At 44.5% G+C, this 21530-nt stretch overlaps 1 protein-coding gene across 8 annotated transcripts in view; it reads right to left on the bottom strand.

Annotated features, from left to right (window-relative positions):
• Positions 1-1919: 1919 nt before the first annotated feature.
• ERBB4 (erb-b2 receptor tyrosine kinase 4) overlaps positions 1920-21530 on the bottom strand; it is a 935749-nt gene continuing 916138 nt past the window's right edge. For 5 of the 8 annotated variants that reach the window (XM_075933940.1, XM_075933934.1, XM_075933933.1 and 2 more), the window contains 3 exons: positions 18336-18383; positions 17102-17402; positions 1920-11300 (listed from right to left, as the gene is read on the bottom strand). In XM_075933940.1, coding sequence (XP_075790055.1) covers positions 10855-11300; positions 17102-17402; positions 18336-18383 — 795 coding nt within the window. In that variant the 3' untranslated portion in view covers positions 1920-10854. The remainder of the gene's footprint in view (positions 11301-17101; positions 17403-18335; positions 18384-21530) is intronic. The other 3 variants (XM_075933937.1, XM_075933935.1, XM_075933938.1) reach the window with 1 other exon arrangement.

Raw genomic sequence — 21530 nt, forward strand, 5'->3', positions numbered from 1 at the left:
TCAATGGATGACACCAGGTATTGGAAAGTGTCACAATGTGGTGCGTGCCAGGGGAGGTTGCAGCTGATCTAGAAGTAGGTGTTCCAGGCAATGTGCAGGCATGACCACCATCTCACCGCTTAGACCTGTTCCATAATACAGGCAGTTCCCAGGTTACATGGATCCGACTTACATCGGATCCCTACTTACAAACGGGGTGAGGCAACCCCACACTAGCTGCTTCCCCCCAGCAGACCAGGGAGACGCGAAGCTAGCGCTCCGCCCCCAGGAGACCAGGGAGACGCGGAGTGGCTTTTCTCAGCAGATACCTCAGCTTGAGAATAAAGGACTGAGGGAAGTGAGGTGTGGGAGAATAAAACTGAGCTCTGGAGAATGTTTGGCTAGAGTTTCCCCTACAATATGTACCAGTTCCGACTTACATACAAATTCAACTTAAGAACAAACCTACAGTCCCTATCTTGTACATAACCTGGGGACTGCCTGTACTAAGGCTCTGGCTAGGCTGTCTCATCAAGAGAGGACTTACTCCATGCTCTGGTCACCTGCAGTGGTTCAAATACTAAATCAGCCCTTCCTACCCCAAAGACTGAGGTTTTTTTTTTTTTTTTAAAGCTATTTTCCCCCAATGTACCTTTTGAGCATGAAGGAAGCATTTGGGTCGGATTGTCAGGCTTTTTTCCCTGTGATGGTTAGAAACGCTCCCTCGGCTCTCAATTTGTTAAAAAGTGAGTCTCACAATCATTTAGCTGCATGAGCTGGCAACAGTTCAGCGGAGAACTCCCTCCCAGCACAGTATGGCGGGATATTAGAGCTAATATAATACCTAATGATAATTTGGCAGTCATTTTAAGCGCACTGGGAAGATTTCCTGGAAAATACTGACAGTTTGAAGGGAGGAGAAAATTTAGCCTGTCTGGAGGCCCGAGGAGATGTTCTTAGCCTTGAATGCTTAGCTGATTCTTTTTTCAAGGCTGCACTTGGATGGCAGGAGAGGGATCGGGTGATGAGTCCCTGTTCTGTTCACTCCCTCTGGGGCATCTGGCATTGGCCACTGTTGGTAGACAGGATACTGGGTTAGATTAAACTTTGGTCTGACCCAGTGTGGCCATTCTTATGTGAAATGGGTCTTTTTCAATTTCTCCTGTTAAACTGCTTCCATTTCCAGCCTCTGACTAACAGGGTTCAAAATTGAAATTGATAAATTCATGGAGGTTAGGTCCTTCGACACTTACTAATGAGAATGGGTAGGAATCGTGTCCCTAGCCTCTGTTTTAGTTCTAGCCTTCACAACATCCTCTGGCAAGGAGTTCCACAGGTGGATTGTGCGCTGCATGAAGAAATACTTCCTTTGGTTTGTTTCTTACAACTAACTTTCAATGGGGCAGAGACTTGAAAAGCTAACAGTGCAGAGCACCCTCCTATGTGGTGGGAGGCCCCACTTCATGTCCCAATGTCCAGTCATTGCCGATGAATGACAGTGAATTATCATTAGGCCAATGAGAATGACTGTACAGCATAGTGGTTAGGGCATTTATCTAGGGAATGTGAGAGACTCCAAGTTCATGTCCTTTCTTGACATCAGGGTCCAGAATGGTAACCAAGTCATCCCTCTGTTTATAATGCAGGGGAACGTTTTCCTGGGTTGCTGGTGCCATTTATTCCTTTCCTCTGAGGGAAAGTAATCTCTGAGTGGTCTATATTAGTGGTAAATTCCTTCCTGGCCAATGTACAAGGGGATTAAAGGAACACTTGTGCAAAGGCTGCTGGCTTCTCTGTACAGTCTTGCATTTCCGCGTCCATCTTCCAAGTGGGAAAAAACAGACCTTTCAGGCTATTTACCCATCTTCCCATGTTCTGCCAAGACGGCCACACTCAGCTGCTACGGCCGTCAATCAAACATCCAAGGCACACGCTGAAACTTTTGTTTCATATTTTATTGAATTTCATTTATATTAAATTAAAAATATATTTCTGACAGATTCATGTAACAAAAATGCAGAACAGTTTTCAAATTGTTTAGCGGGGATGATCAGTGGGGGCTAAGCAGGTCCTGATCTACATTTGTCTTAACAAACAGGGAAAAGCGCTACCACTGGGAAGAGGAATTTGGGAGTACACTGAAAAGAAGATCGTAATCAGACAAAGAAAAGGGCCACTGGTTTCTGCCCAGCCTCCAAAAGGAAAAGAAACATGGCAAATCAAGGGAAAGGGAAATAATGCTAAAATATATAGCTAATATTAACCCAAGTCAGTATCTAGTTTAACAGTGCATAATCCTTCATAGCTGAAATATGAGACAAAAGGTTAAAGTAACATTACGCCACACACAACTGGCATACGCTACTGTGTAAGCGAGTGCAGAAAGTTTGAACATACCACAATAGTGCTAAACACAGAGTCACACAGAATGTCAAAATGATAACGCCAGCAAAAACTAAAAAAAAGGAAATAAATCACCAGCAAATTACTCATATACAAATCAATCCTAAAGACAATTATGTTCTGAAGAATGATGTCCACGAAAAGAAAAGAAAAGCAACATTGTCCTTATTTACAAATGCAACTAGCCATGTCTTTAACAAGCTATAAAAATACTATTCACATTTTCAAAGAAACATACAGTAGTGTTTTTTTTATTTGTTTGTTTAAAAAAGGTAGCTAACTCTGAGTGCACTGTGTCAAATGAATGCAGTCACCCTCATAGTCCTCAAAGGCAGAACTCTTTTTGTTTGTATTTTTTTACATTTGACGCACGGGGAATTGGATAACCAATATAACACTCAACAGGAGGTACATGAAAAGGCAGACATGTAAAGTTCCTCATGTTGACTCTGCAAGGAAACGCTTGGATGAGAAGATGTGGGTTGGAATAGGAAGGGACAAGATAATGAATTCCACAATTCTGTTGCTCTGGAAATCTATTCTTGTGGCCTCTTGTACCTCCTTTGGTGTGACCTTTCTTGGAACATGATCCATTTAACCTAAGCCCATTGGAGTCAAGTATTGAAGGTCTACCTATCATACAGCCTTGAGCCCCTTTGGAGGAGGGCTGTGTAGAAGTGAGCCTAAGCCAGGGCAGGGCCAGTGGAGGATGTGGGTTGGGAGTGAGAGGCACCAGCAGGGCCAGGGTAACCCAGAGCTGGTCTTCGCAGTAGGATTCAGAGACGAATTTGGATTAGAGGGCATTGAAATGAGTGGACGGGGAATAGCAATTTTTCTTATTTTTTCCAATTCAAAATTTGAAAATTTGTAATATTTTGACCGGCTCTGAACTTGGCTGAATAGAATGAGTGAACAATGCTTTGTGGATTATTTTTGTTTTGTCTGTCTGCATCATTTGAAAATACTTTCAACAGCTCTAATTTATGGAGTCAGATATGTTTTCGTTTTCCACACCAGATCCACAATGATACAACATATGTACTTGTTCCCATCATACAAGAACTAGGAGTCTCTAAGTGAAATTAATAGGTAGCGGGTTTAAAACAAACAAAAGAAAGGATTTTTTTCCACTCAGTGCAAAGTCAACCTGTGGAACTCCTTGCCAGTAGAGGTTGTGAAGACCAGGACTTTAGTTCTTTCTTAAATTCATGGAAGATAGGACTATCAATGGCTATCTAACATAATTCAATAGCCAGGACAGGTAGGAATGGTGTCCCTAGCCTCTTTCAGATGCTGGGAAGGGGTGATGGGCACGGGACTGTTTGAAGATTCCCTGTTCTGTTACCATGTGTGGCTGTCCTTATGTTCTTATAACCCATCTCTACATATTCCAAGCCAACACTTCCTACCTATAAAAAGACAGCTTAGCTTTCAGCAACAATAACACATCACCTTAGTCACTTTTAAAGGATGGGTTGTTTTAGTGCATTCAAAGTTAGTTACCCTTTACACAGCTGCTCAGTTTAATAATCGACCCATTTAACAGCAGTACCAGTTTATGCTACATATTTCATAGTACCTTACTTCAAAAGAACAGCTTACGTATCTATACTGACTTATAAAATACCATTCACATTTTGATTCTGTGGTTTTCCCAAAAGGCTTGACTCTTCGGAGTGCTATGGAAAATACAGCGATTCCTCCCAACAAAGGCTGAAATGGCAACTTGGTTCTCCCACCACTGGAAAGGAAGAATTTGCAAACAATGGACGTCTGACGCAACCAGAAGGAAATCGCTTTCCCATCAGAGTAAGTACAGGACTTAAGCCCCTAAACTCCATGGAGGAGCTGATCCATCATTGTTTTGGAGCAGATTTGGGCATGCTAAGTCATGCTGTACCACTCCTCAAAGCTGTGACTACCACCACTGATGTGACTATGGCCTCTGTTATTTCACTTAAACTTGAGGATCTAACATCTCCCAGTTAGTACGTGACAGAAAGCAGTAACAGATGGCTAGAGCGGGAAGTAAAGTGGGGCCAGAAAACCTCAATTTGAAGCATAAATCCCACCAACTTCGATGGGACTTCGGTGAGGGCTTGGATCAGGTTGTTTTTCCGAGTTGGGACCTGGGCATTCTCTGCACTGTACCCAGCACAAATCCCCAATTTGTTCTGCTATCCAAATACTAATACCTTACGGCTTGAGCAATCCCAGTGACATTAGTGCTACAGAGTAGAGTACTTCCCGTGAGGGTCTTGGGCACTGGCCCTCAGCTTTGAAAGAAGCAGCTCAGCATTAGAACATCCACTAGGAAGTTGGCAGGGGGGTAGGGGAGAAAGTTTGTTGACAAACTAATGTGGACAGTTTAAACTAGTGTCGCCAGTGATGCAGCTTGGTTTCTGTGCCTTTGTCCTCTGGGTTTTAAAATGTATTTGAACAAATAACTTTTTCTACCCGTCTGCCTAAAGCTCACCATAAAAACACATTTAAAAAAAAATCTAAAAAAAAAAAAAAGGAACATTGGGCAAAAGAATGGCCCTATTAGACCGCAACAGTCTCTACCGTGTTATGAAGCATGGAAACAAGGGAGAAAGAACACCTAGGAATAGGTCCATCTTCCTACAAAATGCAGAAATGGTGACTTTACAATGAACACACCCAACGTGAGCAGCGGTGGGAGGGTGGAGATCAACAGCAATGAGAGAATGCCACGTGGCGGAGCGGAAAGCCAGCAGGAAGCTGCTCAGCAAACCATCCAGCTTCCATGTTGTTATTGCAACCAAAAAGAAGAACTTGACTTTTACAGAGTGAAAAGTAAAGGCAACAGCCTCAAGCTGCAGTCTCTGTTTAACCTGCTCATGGAGGGCCTGAGCCTCATTTTCACAAGGGCCCAGTATGTAAAGGGGGCGTCACTATCAGTGTGCAACATAAAAGGGGCCTTTGTGTAAATGAGCTGCCGTGGTAAAGCACCTCTGTACCCATCTTGAATTTCCAGCTATGAAAATGGGGTGTAAAATGCCAATCCCGGCCCCATAGTACCATGCCAGCAAATAGCACCCCCGTTCTATATCTAGCACAATAGCCTTAACTCTGCTCTCACCCCTGGGGCAGTTGAGAGGGGCTGTCCTGAGTGCCCTGCTATGCAAAGAGCTTTGTTGTTGCAAGGTGCACACATAAGGAGCTGTGAGACGCAACCAACCCTGCAGCTGTCAGAAGAGGCGTGGCCCCAGAAGATGGAGGGATGCTACAACTCCTTTCGGCTTGCTCACTGAGACCTTCCGTTTCAAGTCCCTGCATGCCGCCACAGTGATCTAGACGAGCCTGCATGGAAATAAGAACCCAGGTGCCCTGCATCCTCAGCTCTCTTCCCTCCAGTCTCTTGTCACGTCCACCAAAGGCGAGGGACGGCGTGCCCACTGTGCATTGGCGTGAGTGACTACACACAGAGCTGCAGGCCCCACGGGTTCACGTTCCTGCACAGTGCAGAGCAAAGGAAGGCGTCCCAGGTAATTGGTACTCCAGGTCCCTTTGCCTCCGGTGGGTGCAGCATTGAGTTGCTAATGTCTACCTAGAGGTCTGCTTGACCTCAACAAAACATAGCCTGCAGTATCTTCAACCTCTTCCCCTCACTGCCACAAGCTGTGGGAAGAGCATGGCAAGACACTCCCTCTAGTCCAGGGACTCTCAGAAATAAATAGCACAAGCTGACCAGGCAGCAACTTGTGCAGGCAGGTGATGGGCCCAGTCCCTGAAACAGCTGGCAGTGTTAACATCAAGTTTCTCGGCATAACTAAATCAAGTTTCTGGTCTGAGGTTAGGCCTTGAACTAAGGCTCCGGTTTAAATCTTGTGAATTCATCAATTAAGAAAAAAAGAGCTCAAGGGATGCTGGCCATTAAAAATGGAGTCAAATTCCGTTCCCCCAAATCATTCAAAGGGATGCCGTCGACTTGAAATCTAGCAGGATGGTTTCTCACCATTAAAAAAAATTACATTTTTGGGGCAGTGTCTAAAATTCATTTTCCTCCTACTGATACGTGTAAAACCTAGCCTGGGAAATGATGGAATGAAACCCTCTTGGTTTTCTTTCTGTTTTCACATGATAACACTTGGCACAGGCATTTTTTCTCCTGAAAAAAAAATTAGTCATTGTGTGGCTATACTGTGGGCAGGAATAGGGGAAAGAGAAACAATGCAAAATTTGCTTGTAATGACAAGGGGCAGAAATAGAACATGAGGTTTTGACTAGGTGATCAAAAAAATTCAGTGAAAATGTGTTTTTCATGGAAGAAAAAAAAACAAACCCTGAGTTTTCAACTAAGTGAATTTTTTTTCGTGGAAAAACATCTGCTTTCCAAAGAAAAATTTGATATAATTAAAAAAAATGGAACGACATCTGTCTTAGTCATGGTTGTTAATATTGTGGTGAGAGGAGGCCCCAGATTAAAATTAAACGTCACAGTGTCATATTTTTCCCTTTGGGAAGTGCTCAGATTCTATGGAAGTGAGGGGAGGAGGTTTTCTATCTTAGCTGGAGATTTCTGTTGAAAACATTCAGACTGTATGTAACAAGCCATGCTAATGACTGTGTGTTTTGTTGTAGGCCAAGAATAGTCACCCTTTGGGATTACAAAAAGAATCTATGGCTATGCCCATACTGCCGGCTTTTTGCGGAAGAACGACTGTTCTTGAGCAAAAACTTGCAGAGCGTCTACACTGCACATGTGTTCTTGTGCATGTAAATTTACAATAAGGCATTGGAACAGAGGGCTTGCTGCGCAAGAGTTATTCCTCTCCGCACGAGGAATAAGCCCTCTTGTGCAAGAGCTCTTGCGCAAGAAGGCAGTGTGGACGGGCAACAGGGATTTCTTGCGCAAGAAACCCCTATGGCTAAAATGGCCATCAGAGCTTTCTTGCGCAAAAGAGCATCTACACTGCCATGGACGCTCTTGCGGAAAAGCACATGGCAGTGTGGACGCACTCTTGCGCAAGAACTCTTGTGCAAAACAGTTCTTGCATAAGAAGCCTGCAGGGTAGATGTAACCTAGGTGTTTAGCTCAGCATAGGCCAATACCTCATATCCAGAGCAATGACTTGTTAAAAGGCAATTTTTGGCAACGGGACTATCCCAAACCAGAAACTTGGGAGATGTAACCGGGCAGCGATTATGTTACTTTGCATTTCACTAATTCCATTTCCCTTTGTCGTGTTAACTGTTGGTTTGGGTTGGTTGGTTTGTTTTTAAAGACACATTTGACACTGCTCAGCCTGTAATTGTAAACCTACTTCAGGGTTTCATGCTCCCTAAAGTGAGCCTCATATACTCAGTCATATGAGAATGCTATTTTACCCACAACTGATAATTAAAAAGTAAATAAACAATTCAAGCATTGGCCGGCGAGGAAGGGGGCGGGGGGGTTAGACTGTTAAAAACAACCATATTTACATTTCCTTTTTTTTCAGCAGGACTTATTTTTAATGTTGATATTACTGAATTATCAAACAGGTTTTCTACCTTCTGTTAGCAGCTGGATTCTAAAATCCTTGTAGCGGTTTGCCTTCAGTAGGTTGGAGCGGTGCACTAAAAGATGGACGGTGAGAGAAAAGTGCACCCCTTCAAATACAAATACGCAGCCTGTATCTAGATTTCCATTAGCACTTCACTCTTCTCTTATACCTGTTCCGTGATGGAGTTCAACCCAACTTCTCCCGCCCTCTATTCTAAGCTTTCTCTGAGTCACAGAAGGGACATAAAACAAACAAAAACCCTTGTACCAGAATTGTATCATTTGTCCATTTGCTCTTTTCAAGAGACTTACCTCCTGGATCCCAACCTTGAAGATTTATGCACTACTCGCACATGGAGTGCTTTAACAGATCCGAGGGGGTCTAATTCCCCCTCGTGCCATTATCATCGAGGGAAGGCATCAAATGCAGAACACACCTTTTTTTCAGATGCACGGTGCTTTTGTGGTCATCCACCCTGCTTTAATGGTCAGCTGTTCATTTCATTCTGCCGTGACAAACTGATTTGTTAGGTAGCCACCTGCCCACTCCTTTTAATAGCTGCAAAGACTTATTGTTCTTGTTTATAAATCACCTATTTACATACAAGGGTTATGGGTTTAGTAAGTGCACAGCAGCTGGTAATTAAGTTCTGCTCGTTCAAATTGGTTTGAAGCACCTCATTCCATAATGCCCTATTGGCTGAACCAGCCTTGACCTGAAATTCTGATGGACACAGTGGGGACCAGCCACAAATGCTGTGTCTAAGTACAAGACTAAGAAGTAACCCAGGTTAGGATCCCTTTCCTACCCAGAGCTGACTTGTCTAGCAAGCCCCAAGACACAGAAAATTAAGCAATTATTGCATGGCGGCCCTGGGAGAGGGAAGAGGGAGGGATTAGGCAATTTTGTAATGTCGCTTCATGAAGGCATCACCAGATGCTTGCGTAACATGGTATAACATCAGCTCCTACAGTAAACTCAAAATGGCAGACTGAGGAAGAGGGTCATAGCTTACTTAGTTTTCCTCGTTCAATCGGAGGGGTCTGCTCTCCCTGAGAGGGAGCTCATGATGGCAATCCATTAAAATTAGGATTTAACCGAAAATAACCATTGCTTCCATACTGTTCCTCCCTCTTGCCGCGTTCCATCATCCAAAGGGCCTTCATTTTAGTGGTAGTAAAGTGCATTAATGTGAATACTGTTGCCCTCTTAAAATTTGAGTCTAATTAGATAGATCTATTTTCTTTAAAAGTCTAAATAGCTAGACACTTAGTGCATTAAAAAGCAAGACACCCTCCCTGCTCTTCCCTTCTGCTTCCTATGGTGTTCTATGTCTGAGGCTAAAGTGAATTTAAAAACACTGGCTAAAAATATTTCCAGGCATGGGGGTAGACGGAGGATAAATGAAAGGTTCTGTGACAGCTCAAGTTGATGAAAGAGAAATAAGTGCATGGAAATCAACTCATGATTTACATTTCGGACTGAAAGCAGTGTGTATCATGCATGCATTGACTTTAAAATCCTTGTATGTACTAGCTTATGTGCTGGAAAAATCTGTCTATCAGAGCACTATAGTCCTTGCTGGGCTCCAAGCCACACCTAGCCAGTCTTCTCCCCAAATCCCTTCACTGTTTGCATTGATTTCCATTGTGCAGCAGTGTTTGAACTGGTTCCTTCTTTACTGTATCCTCTGAAGTAGTCAGCGTACTGGCCTCTAGAACCAGCCGATGCTGTTCCACAGATGCGACTTTCTTCATTTTGGCATTTCCACAGTTGTCCTTTATGTATAATTTCCTTATTTAATTTAAAATTATTTTTATTTTGCTGGTCACTTCCATATTGCTTCATTCAAAATCCAGAAAAAAACAGTTCAGAGTGAGGGCAAATAAAACCATAGCTTAAGTGCAAACTAACTTTCCAGTGATCTGCTATGAGTGTTTTACCCACTCCAGTGTCTTTCTTCCAGTTTAAAGGACTCCTTAATAGGCCACCCCTTAGAACACCACCGGTTTTCCTGAACCGGTTAAACTCCCCTCCTCCTGTCGACTGTGTCCCCAGATAATTTAAATCCATGAGCAAAAAGAAAGAAGAAAATTGGCATGGATACGTTGTCTGTATTAAGTAGGTATAAAACATGAAGGGGAGGCTCTGTGCCTACAAATCACAGATCTTGGCCTCTCTTTCAGCTTCAAGGAGGCTGTTGGCTTTTTGTGTTGAAAATACTTGTCGTCATGGCGACACATACAAAAAAAATTGCACTGTTATGCACAGGAGCTTCAAGAGAAAGTCTCGGTGCTTCGGAAAGGGGACAAAACTGTGGGAGTGGCTAAGAAGAGGGGACAGGCCAGAGATAAAAGTCACCTCGTTATCACCTTGGGTGGCTGTGATGGCCAACTGAATCGTTATGAAAAGCTGGGATAGCTGTTTGCAGCTGCCAGGATAGAAAATGTTAGGGAAAAGAAATTGGATTCTCCAATCTCAATTATTTAGCTATCACACGTGATATAAAAGTTGTCCTTTTCTCCCCCGAATGGAAACCACATTGCGATTTCCAGGAATGCTGAAGAGGCTCTCGTGGGTTTCTCTTGGTAGAAACAGACATGGTGTGACGTCCCCTACAGCATCAGTTGAATTACCAAGAACGAGGATGACAGCAGACAACCCTGTAACTGGCCTTTCCTGGCATTTGCTAGCCCCTCAAGTCCCTCTGACCCTCAGGGTCTGGGAAAGGCAAGAAATGCCAGGTTTGGGCCTTCTTTCAGTCAGTCTTTCTTTCTTTCCTTCCAGGTTCAAAACCCGATCTGCAAATGACTCCAAGGTGTCCTTCTACTTGGAAATATCAACGTGAGTGAACTGGCAAAAAGAGGAAGCTTCCGAGAAACAGAGAGGGAGAGAGAGAAAGAGAGAGAGAATCCAGCAGCTAGAAAGGGGTTACCTCTCCGCAGGTGTAATAGTGATGGGGCTACACCACTGTGTTCCGATGTCTGTATGGTGGTGGGGGCAGTACAGTGCCAGGCTTCAGCGAGAACTCAGAGAGGTATTCAGGGTTCTCTGCCACGATGGGCCGGATCCGTCCATTTTGTTTGTAAAAATATTTTGTGCTGTACTCCTGCAGGCAGTCTGGGTGCTGGAAGGTGCTTCGTGGGGGCAGGCTGTGGTTCCAGTAATCCGGGTTGTCGAAGGCCTTCTTGGATTTCTCTGGCAAAGGAAGCCCGTTGTTCTTCAGGTACTCTGCGTTTTCCAAGGTGTTAGCAAAGGTATTGAGGTACAATGGCTCGTTCACGTACTCGTCCTCTGCTTTGGGTTGCCCATTCGGGGCGCTGTGATACTCGGGGTTGTCCAGGGCTTGAAGATCACCGTTCTTCCGGCGAGAGACAAATGGGTTCTCCTCAACCGGGTTCAGGTAATCTGAAAAAGATGAGAGGCATGTCAACACAAGGAAAAGCTCATGTGTCCACAGAGTGGCCATCATCAATCATTACCATCTGTTCACTTGAATGTACACTTCAGCCCAAAGTCCCTAATGCATACAGCCTACTTTACTTATCTTCACTTTGCTACTAGCAGATAGTGCCGAGAGGCCTAGAGATCAGGGCCACACTGTGCTAGGTGCTGTACAGACATATAACGCGGGACAGACCCTGCCCAAAAGAGTGTATTGCCTAGCCAGACAGGTTGGGCAAAGTGTAGAAGACAGGAAAGAGGGAAACTAAGTGACTTGTCTTAGGTTGCCGGGGAGAATGTGACAGTGCTGGGAACCAACCCGAGATCTCACCTTCTCTCTCTAGAAGAATTGGCTATATGGTCCACTAAAGTGGAATGAAGATACCGGGGACTGCCTCTATCACTGACTCTTTGTGCCACCTTGTCTAAGTCAGGTAAACTCACCACCTTCTCAGCAATTCTACCTAGAAAATGCTAATTAAAATTATTGTTCCTCTTCTACTATCAACATTTCCATTCTAACCCTGTATGGCTGCATTATTAAAAACTCAGCTCTGTGATTAAAAGCTGCCCTGACTGAGGGACAAAGGGCCTCCAAATGCGAAGGAACAAAGATTATAATTAGCACGGAGCGGGACTCAGATGAGTTCCTGAGCTAGCACTAAACAGAGTAGGACTGTGTGAAATTAGCACAAAATGTCAACACCACTTTGTAAACAAGGCTGAAGGTCACAGCGAAAATGAGGACAGGTTGATGGAGGCAAGAGGGGGGCTAGTCACTCGAACACCACAATCTCCAACATAGACCCATTAGGCAACAAAATGTTAGGAGATTGGATGGTGATGCGATACTGCACACGCCTTCTGGAGTAATGCAACACTGTTAGCAAGTTCTCTCCCAAGGCTGCAGCCTGTGGCTCTCAAGTTGTGGTTACCATGTGTTAACAGACCTACTGGGTCTCCACAGAGCTCTGTGAGAAGCAATTTTGACACAGAGGTCAGTGGGGCTGTCTGCAAGAGTAGTGGACTGCAAATGGAATTGCTTAGAGATTAACTATAGACACAAAAAAAATCACGCTCGCAGTGAGATGTGTCAGAAGTATCCAGTTCAAACAAGTCCAAATATGGCTGGATCAAATCTACATCTTGAATGGGTTTTGTCTTACATTTTTCATCTGGAAGGATCCCAGTGCATTTTACTAGATGATGTGCTAAACAGTGGGAGTAAGCCATAACACTTGGAGATTTGGGTTTATTGTGCCTACTTCCCACCACTGCCTTGCCCCTTATGTGGGGTTCTCCACTCCCCCACATCAGTGCGTAAATGACACACAAGGTGCAAGGCAGTGGAGAGTCGAGCCATTGTCTTTAGTGAACATGGGCCACGGTGGCTCTTGCTGCACCTTTGGAAAGGGTGTGATATTCCACAGTAGCCAAGGATCAAAGAGATCAGGTACCTATAGAAACAACAAGGAGTCCTTTGGCACCTTTAGGGTGTGTCTAGACTACATGCCTCCTTCGACGGAGGCATGTAGATTAGCCAGATCGGAAGAGGGAAAGGAAGCCGCGATTAAAATAATCGCGGCTTCATTTAAATTTAAATGGCTGCCCCGATCTGCCGATCAGCTGTTTGTCGGCAGATCGGGGGAGTCTGGACGCGATGCCCCGACAAAGAAGCCTTTCTTCATCGACACAGGTAAACCTGGTTTCACGAGGCTTACCTGTGTCGATGAAGAAAGGCTTCTTTGTCGGGGCATCGCGTCCAGACTCCCCCGATCTGCCGACAAACAGCTGATCGGCAGATCGGGGCAGCCATTTAAATTTAAATGAAGCCGCGATTATTTTAATCGCGGCTTCATTTCCCTCTTCCGATCTGGCTAATCTACATGCCTCCGTCGAAGGAGGCATGTAGTCTAGACACACCCTTAGAGACTAACAAAAATATCTAACATCTCACGTTTTCGTGGGCAACACCCACTTCATCAAATGATGAGCTGGAGTGGAAATATCAGAAAACATTTTATTTATAACAGGAATTATAAAAGGAAAAAAGGTACCTGTCAGTTGTAGGGCCAGTATTAGTGAGGTTAATTAAGTGGGCTGGAAGTGTCCATTAACTGGGTGATGCATTATAAAGCCAGTCTACCTTGTCTTTAACACTGTATTTTTAAACATCAAAAGCTAAGTGTGGGGCACTGCCAGCCCATGTCAGTAGCTGGATATATTTTGGTTAATCTCTAAGGTGCCACAGGACCACTCCTTGTTTTTAAAGTTACAGACTAACACAGCGACCCCGCTGAGACTTAGGCACATTTGAGAACCACTGTCCTAAACTTTTTGGCTCGTGGACCACCTGGCTCGATGTAAACCTTTCTGTGGCCCACCAGTTGCTAATGGAAACTCACCATTAATTTGCATGATTACACCTGAGCCATTTTGCTAGTGGGAGACTGGTTAAATTTCAATTATTAAACAGATTAAGCACTTTAACTTTCTCATATTAGTTTATCAAATGTTATTTTAAATAAAATAAAATATTATTTTATGTCCAACACAAAAGGTTTCAATGTTTTTACGGCAGGTGTGGGGAAACCTCTTTTGTGTTGGGGCCACAGACAAATCAGTTGGGGACCCACAAGTGAGAAGAAAAAAAACTTCCCCCAAATTCCCCAACCCTCACTGATGTGGTCCCCCAATTGAACCACCTCATTCCTCTGGTGTTCCAGCCCCACAAGGCAAGGAGAAGGGAGGGGGTGGGGGGACGGAAGTGTGAGGCTTCCTAGAGGCCAGATTTACTTTTCTGGGGCTCTGGAGTTAGTGGATTTTATGGACCCCCCCTTTAGGCTCTGGGGTGGGGACAAAAATGAGGGTTTCAGGGTACAGGACAGGGCTGCCAGTGAGTGGGATAGGGATGGGGTGAAGGATCTGGAAGGGAGGTGGGTGTAGAAAGATCAGGGTGCAAGATCAGGGAGGTAGGATGGAGAAGAGGGTCAGGGATAGGGTGTCTGGCTCTGCCCGGCTGAGCCCCATTCATCCCAACTTGATGCCTGCCCTGTGGGACCAACCAAGGGATGCGCCCCCCCCCCCCCCTTAACGTGGCCACAGTGCTCCTCCACGTATAGGTCCACAGCCTGCACGAGCAGGAGGGGTGAATTTGCTTTCTTCACCTCTCTGCTCGCCAGCCGGCGCTAATACTAAAATCTCGCTGCTGCATGTCGATCACGTGGTGGCAGCATGGGCTCCCTGCTGCATGGGGGAGGAGGAAGGGTGAGCTCCCGCTACGGACCACTAGTGGTCTGCAGCCTGCATTTTGAGAACCACTGATTTAGAATATAGAAGTGAAATATCAGTATTAATTAACATTGGGACATAGACCTAAGGCCTGTTTGTTTTGCTAAGCTAAATATCTTAGAAGGCCAAGTCTCAGGCCAAAAGATTAGCTTACCAGCAAGCAAGATAATGTCAGCCTTTCATATCACAAGGTGAAACAAAGTCTGTTAGCTCATCTGCTGACATCCAACTTGAGTTGGTACATTGCAATATTTTTTCCCCCTGAATATCAGCAGCTAAGCAGAAGTTTAACAAACAATGAATAGTCCTGCAGCACTTTAGAGACTAACAAAACATGTAGATGGTATGGGCATAACCCACTTCTTCAGATGAATGGAGTTCAGGTTACAAATAGAGAAAGAAAGGGGATAGGGAGCAAAAGAGAAGGAAAACATAGGAAAGGAAAAAAATATCTTGTCAATTAAAGTGTCTCTGCTAAATGAGTCTAATAGAGTGGGCTGTAAGTGCCCGCTAGCTGGCTTTTGATGTCATTAGAGTGTGGAATGTAGCGGCCCATCCTATTCATGTCTTTGACACCTGGAAATAAGGTCTGACCAGACTTGTAATTTAAACCAAGTTCTGCAGCTTCTCTCTCAAGTTGGTTTTTGAAAATGGGTTGTCATAATATAGTCACTCTTAGCTCCGTTACTAAGTGCCCAGACAAGATACCATTTCAAATATCTGATTATAATACACAGAAACGCATTGGGGAACATTTTGTGTCCATTAATCCTTTGTTGTAGAGGTTTCATTTGCAAGTTTGACACCTGGAATTGAGGTCTGAACAAAGACCTGTACTGGATGGGCTGCTACATTCTACACCCTAATGACAGAAGAAGCTAAGCACCGGGTAATATAGAACCCACTCTCTTACCCTCATTTAGCATAGACATTCTAATTAATAAAGTTTTTTCCTCATTTCCCCCTTTTTCTTTCCCTCCCCACCCCCCCTCTTTCTCTGCTATTTATTTGTACCCTGGACTCCTTAACGCCATTCATCTGAAGAAGTGTGTTGTGCCCATGAAAGCTCATGATACCACCTACATTTTTTGTTAGTCTGTAACTGAAAAAACAATGAATAGTCCTGCAACACATTAACACGGCTACCTTTGTGAGACTTAGTTCCCATTATGCTTGTCAATGTCTAACAAGTTAGACTATGTCACTCTTTAACCAGAAGTTACTATGAAAAACAGGGCAACTCAAATTGAGTGGAGTGTGGAAACACAAAACAAAAAGGAGTTGAAACCTTCATAAATATGTACGATCCCCAGTGGGCATAAGTGGAACTCGTGTTAACAGGTGTAAATCGGCTGGTGTGCCATGCAAGAGGATGCAGATGCTGAGGAATATAACATCTAATGCTCCAGGATTCCCATTCAGGAGTCGTGAGTGACAGTAATCCCAGGGCCACGCATTTTGTACTGCTTCTGTATCTACTGTGGTAGTTTATTGACACATTCGCTGAGCTGATTCTGCAAAGGGACTGGTGCGTTCCTCAGCTCTCATTCTAATCATAAGAAACAACTGCAGTTTATCACATTGGTAACAGTTTTCCTGATGCTCTAGCTGCTCAGGAGACTAACCCTGTATCGACCACTGCAGTCTCAGCGTTTAATCAATAATCAATATAAAATATGTCAGAAGAACTCTGTCTTCTCCCATACAGGTAAGATGGTGCCATACCCCCATTCTTCCCTCTCCTTCTCAGGAGGCTACTGTTTCTAATCTCAAGTGGGCCAATCAGATTATTTATACAACGTTTTTGTCCAGCACCTCCCTTGATGCATGAAAACACTCAAAGATGTGCTTAAAGTTAAGCACACAGTCAGGTGCTTTGCTGAATGACAGTGCATTCCTTTTTCTTCCCTTGTGTACCTGTGCAATCACAATCCAGCTGTCTATTTTGGGAAATGAAATTTAGCTGCCGTGCAACAGTACCAACGACATAACTTAAGTTCTTCAGAAAGGCAGGAAAGGCCACAACAACTTCTCCAATGGAAAACTCAGAGGCTACATCTATGCTACAAGATTTGCCAGAAGAGGCAATGCAAATGAAGCATGGATTAGCATTTTTCACACTTCATTTGCATATTCTCGTTTGATCCGTTTTTGCACTAGGGGTTTTTGCACAAAAACTTTATTTTTGAGGCATAAGGCTCTTGCACAAAAGGGGGTTTTTGCACAAAAAGAAAACATCCACACTGCTTGTTTTTGCGCAAAACAGATCGGAAGAGAATATGCAAATGAAGCACGAGAAAATGCTAATCCGTACTTCATTTGCACTGCCTTTTCCAGAAAATCTTGTAGTGTAAACGTAGCCTGAAGGACTTTAGAAACATGTAATTATACACACTAGAATTGAGCACATGTGCCCAAAATTTGTGATTAGCTCAGCCGGAGATCTTTCATCCCTAAAAATATTCAAGGTTTACCTGTTTTGGGCTTGTCTCGCATTGGAGTCATGTACCCATCTTCATCCAGCGAACCCCGCGAACCCCGCTCAGGTACAAACACCGTTGGGTCAGCGCTGTACCGTTGAGCGCTACTGTCCTCTTGTGCGATGGCGGCAGCCACCTGCTTCCGCAGAGTGCCGTTGCAGCAAGTGTCATCAAAGATCTCTGCTGTGGCCCCCTGGATGGCTGACGCCTCTGGAGTTATGCAGCTGACAGCTCTGTAGGGCACAGGTACTCCTTGTTCTGTAGCAAAGCCGCCGCCTCTGTACGTGAACTGGTTCTGCGCCAAAGACAAAGTGGTGCAAGAAAGGGCAAAATAAAACAACAGACTAAACACAGACATGGTGGCTCCTTTGGGTTCACATCAATGTGGGTTCGTTTTCTCAAATGTTCAAAGCCTCATCTAGGCCAGGGTTCTTGCCACCATTACTATCTCTGGTGAAGATACACAATGCCTATATCAGCATTGGAGGATCGGACCTTGGTGTTGGGCAGACTGGAACGCCAAGTCAATAATTATTTTGCATTTACACTGATGCAATCATACAAACTGCTGGCCACCAAGAGCAAATCCTCAGTCTATAAACAGCTAATAGTGAGCTATCCAGTAACCAGGACCGTAATGTGTAATGCTCCTTAACTATTGGGCTGGCTAGAACAAATGCTGTCTTAAGAACAAACCTTAAATCCGACCTGCTGGAAACCTTCCTCCGGAAAGGAGAGAAAAGGCTCCAATTTCAGAACTGTTTTATTCAGAATGGTGCTGGTTCGGGTGTGAACAAGTAGCTACAGTCAATGAACGGTCATGTAAACCATATCTTATTTCCACTGGGAACTGAATTTTAGTTGGGTAAGATGCAATCCCATTGGCGCATCAACTCATTGGATTGGCTCAACCTAATAACTGCTTATCGGGATGAGCCTGTCAATTTCAGCATCATGACAAAACCGATCATCATCGAAATGCAGTCTCTATCAACTATGAGTTTGTATGAACTATGATCAGCCATTCTGGATACATAGTACCATAGAACTCTAATCCCAATCTGGATTCATCTGGAACCACAAAGAGCCCTTGTATGCTTGCCCAATTTACTCCAGTGCCAAAAGTGACGAGAAAGAATACAGAGGCTGGCCAATTTATGAAGAAATGTGTAGGTTTAAAATGATGAAAAAAACCCTACAGGATGAAGGTTGATTGTGAAATACTTACTCCTGACATAGGGGCGTAGGCAGGAGGAGGGCTGTGTCCAATTTCACTCTAATAGGAAAGAAAAATGGAATGATGGATATAAGAAGCAGTCACATGAGCTATATGAACTAATGGGGGGAAAAACATGCACAACAGTGAAGTTCACTGAAGAGGGGTCAATTCCAATCATTCCTACTCAAGCAAAACTTCCAGTGAAGTCCGCAAGCCTCCAGTGTCAGCGGGAGTATTACCCTAGTAAGGGCTGCAGGATGTGTCCCCAGCTGATTAAGAATGGGTGGTACACTTTCTGAGAGATGAGCGTGTTCTGCCAGTATCCTTGGTGTAATTTGCAAAAGGAGAGATTTACATAGAGAATGATGTATACATAAAGAAGCCATGTACGGCCCAGAAATTCTGACTTCAAAGGGGTGTGGAATGCCACAGTTTCTAAACAGCCTACTCTATAGAGAGGTTTCCTTTTCCACTCTTAGCAACCAACAAGGACTGGGTAAGAGCTATGGGAATTCTGAATCCAGGTAGAGGGTGGGCTCAGGTGGATTTCACCCATCTTTGTACCTGCAGGAGATGGAGAAGCTCTTGTCCTTGCTTACCTAGCCTTGGGGAGAGGGGGGGAGGGTCTCAGTAGGATTGCCAAACCTCTGGGATTATCCAGAAGTCTCCAGGAATTAAAGTTTCAATCATACAATGAAACCTCAAAGAATGCAGCCAATCAAAATTGGCAACCCTGAAGGCTCTCTTAGTTCTGAGAGGCTATGTCTACACTGGTGGCTTCTTGCGCAAGAAAACGTCCACAGAGCCATGTGTGAGCTGTGTTTTTGCACATGGCAGTGTGGACGCTCTCTTGCGCAAGAAAGCTCTGATGGCCATTTTAGCCATAGGACTTTTTTGGGTAAGAAATCGCTGCCGAGCGTCCACACTGCCCTCTTGCACAAGAGCTCCTGCACAAGAGAGCTTACACCTTGCACAAGGAGCCATCTCTTACCATGCTGTACTGTAAATTTCATTGTGCAAGAGCGGGTGGGCAGTGTAGACACTCTGCTGATTCTTGCGCAAGAATGGCCATACTTGCGCAATAACCCACCAGTGTAGACATAGCCAAAGTGCCCCCGTGGTCTCCTACGGGCCCTGGCAATGTCTGCAGTCTCAGCAGAGCTGCATGCTGGACCCTGGTCCAGATGTGGCCCCCTGCTCCTGACTCGTCTCCTAGTCCTCAACTCCTACCCCCCAGCATACCTCATATGCAAGGAATTTCAAGGTAGTCCTTGAAAAGGAGCATATGGCTGCCTTCTACAGTGCCTGTGCTAAGGGAATCTTCCCCCAGCTTGGTATAGGACCCCTGCTCATAGCTATGCTTCGTTTAATGGGCCAGTGTGGAAGGCAGGTGCTCATACCAGGCCTGCATACACTAGAAGCTGTGCACATTTTTGGAAAAAGGTTTTATTTTCATTCTTTTTTTAAAATTGTTTTTGATTAAAAAATAGTTGAAATATTTTAGTTAGATGCATTTGTTTTGATTCAATGAGGAAAAAATGTGGCTCTTTTTCAAGTGGAAAAAGGAGGGGTGAGAGGGAATGTTACACAAGGTAGGGGAAAAACGCTTTTCTCATGCAAAAAATGCATGCAGATTTAGCAAACACCAATATTGAAGAAAGTTCACTTTCTTTCTCTACTCCATGTGGTGAGTGGCTAGGAGTACAGAGGGACAGCAACAAGCTGGAGGAAGAGGCAGTAATGGCCCATAACCACTAGAGCACACTCTTTTATAGAAGTTGGAATTGCTCCTAGGAATACTGAAGCTCCCATTCCTCTGCTGTCAGCAAACCATGCAGAAATAATTTTCCCTCCTCCCCGGCCGTGCATGCGCATCATGATACTGTCTTTAATTCTGTGGTGAAATATTATTTTGAATCTTCTGATTCTTCTCAGAGAAAGAGAGTATCCAGGAGGGAGAGGTGTAATCTTCACCCATGCAGCACAATGGAACAAGACCATCAACAGCTCAGTGAGAATTTACAGGCTAAAGAAAGAAGCACTCAAAATGTTTGTCTGCAAAACTGAAACAGCTGTTGGTATGACACTGGAGAGACAACGACATGCTTTCAGGCCCACCAAACCTTTCAGGTGGCACCTACAGGAGAGCCTTCTGGCTTTCAACTGAGAAACTCCCAACTGAGCTATGAATTGCATCTTTTGAGGGACCAAAGAACAATTCAAAGAGCAGCACAGACATTATTTGCTTTTGTAGTAGTTTACTTGAAGAGCTCCTGGATCTGAGCTTCCAGAGTTGAAGCCAGGAAGGAGAGGAAATAATCCTCAAGCACTCTACAATTATTCTGGGGGTGCTGGCTGACCGGGGTAGAGCACAGGGCTCTGGCTGGAGGCAGGAAACGCTTGGCTGTGGTTAAGTCTTTATCAAATAGTTGACTACTTCTGACGGCCAGAGCTGATGTACAACTTTGGCTCTGTAAACAGGGTTCTTTCTGAGCCAGCTGTGGCTGCTGCCAGCTCTAGAAAGGAGGATGATACAAGCTGCAAAGGAAAGCACTGCCCGAGGCAGGAGAATAAAGAGGACGTAGCAGAGACAGGTCCGACAACCTTTCTTGGTCACTCTTCAATGTGAAAAAAAAATCTCTGAGTAGAATGAGCTGCAACACATTGTTAAATGAAACCTTGAGAACCTTGGCAGCTTCCACAGTTCTTGCATGATGTCTGATGGATGGACTGACTCACAGTGCCTATGAGGGGAGCCGAGATGGAGGACAGCTTCAGGACTTCTGCATCTACGTCTAGAGCTATTTGCAATATGCATGCACTGTGGCTCTAGGGTTATCAAGAGGCTTATGCTTGAGCATGCAGGGATGTAATCCAAGCAGTTCCTCAAGAAATCCATTTGGAAATACTTGGAAGAGAGGAAAGTGATCAGGAACAATCAACATGGATTCACCAAGGGTAAGTCATGCCTGAGCAAACTGATTGCCGTCTATACCTGGCTCTTTAGAGATGAGGAAGGCAGTGGATGTGATATACCTTGCCTTTTGCTGGAAAGATTACTATGGGAGACCGTATCAAAAGCTTTGCTAGTTAAAGAAGTATGGCCTAGAAGAATGGACTGACTGATAAGTGGGCTAGACAGCAGGTTGGATCATCAGGCTCAACGGGTAGTGATCAACAGCTCAATTTCTAGTTGGTGGCCAG

Source organism: Pelodiscus sinensis, chromosome 7 (assembly GCF_049634645.1).
Source record: "Pelodiscus sinensis isolate JC-2024 chromosome 7, ASM4963464v1, whole genome shotgun sequence".
NCBI classification, from domain to species: Eukaryota; Metazoa; Chordata; order Testudines; family Trionychidae; genus Pelodiscus; species Pelodiscus sinensis.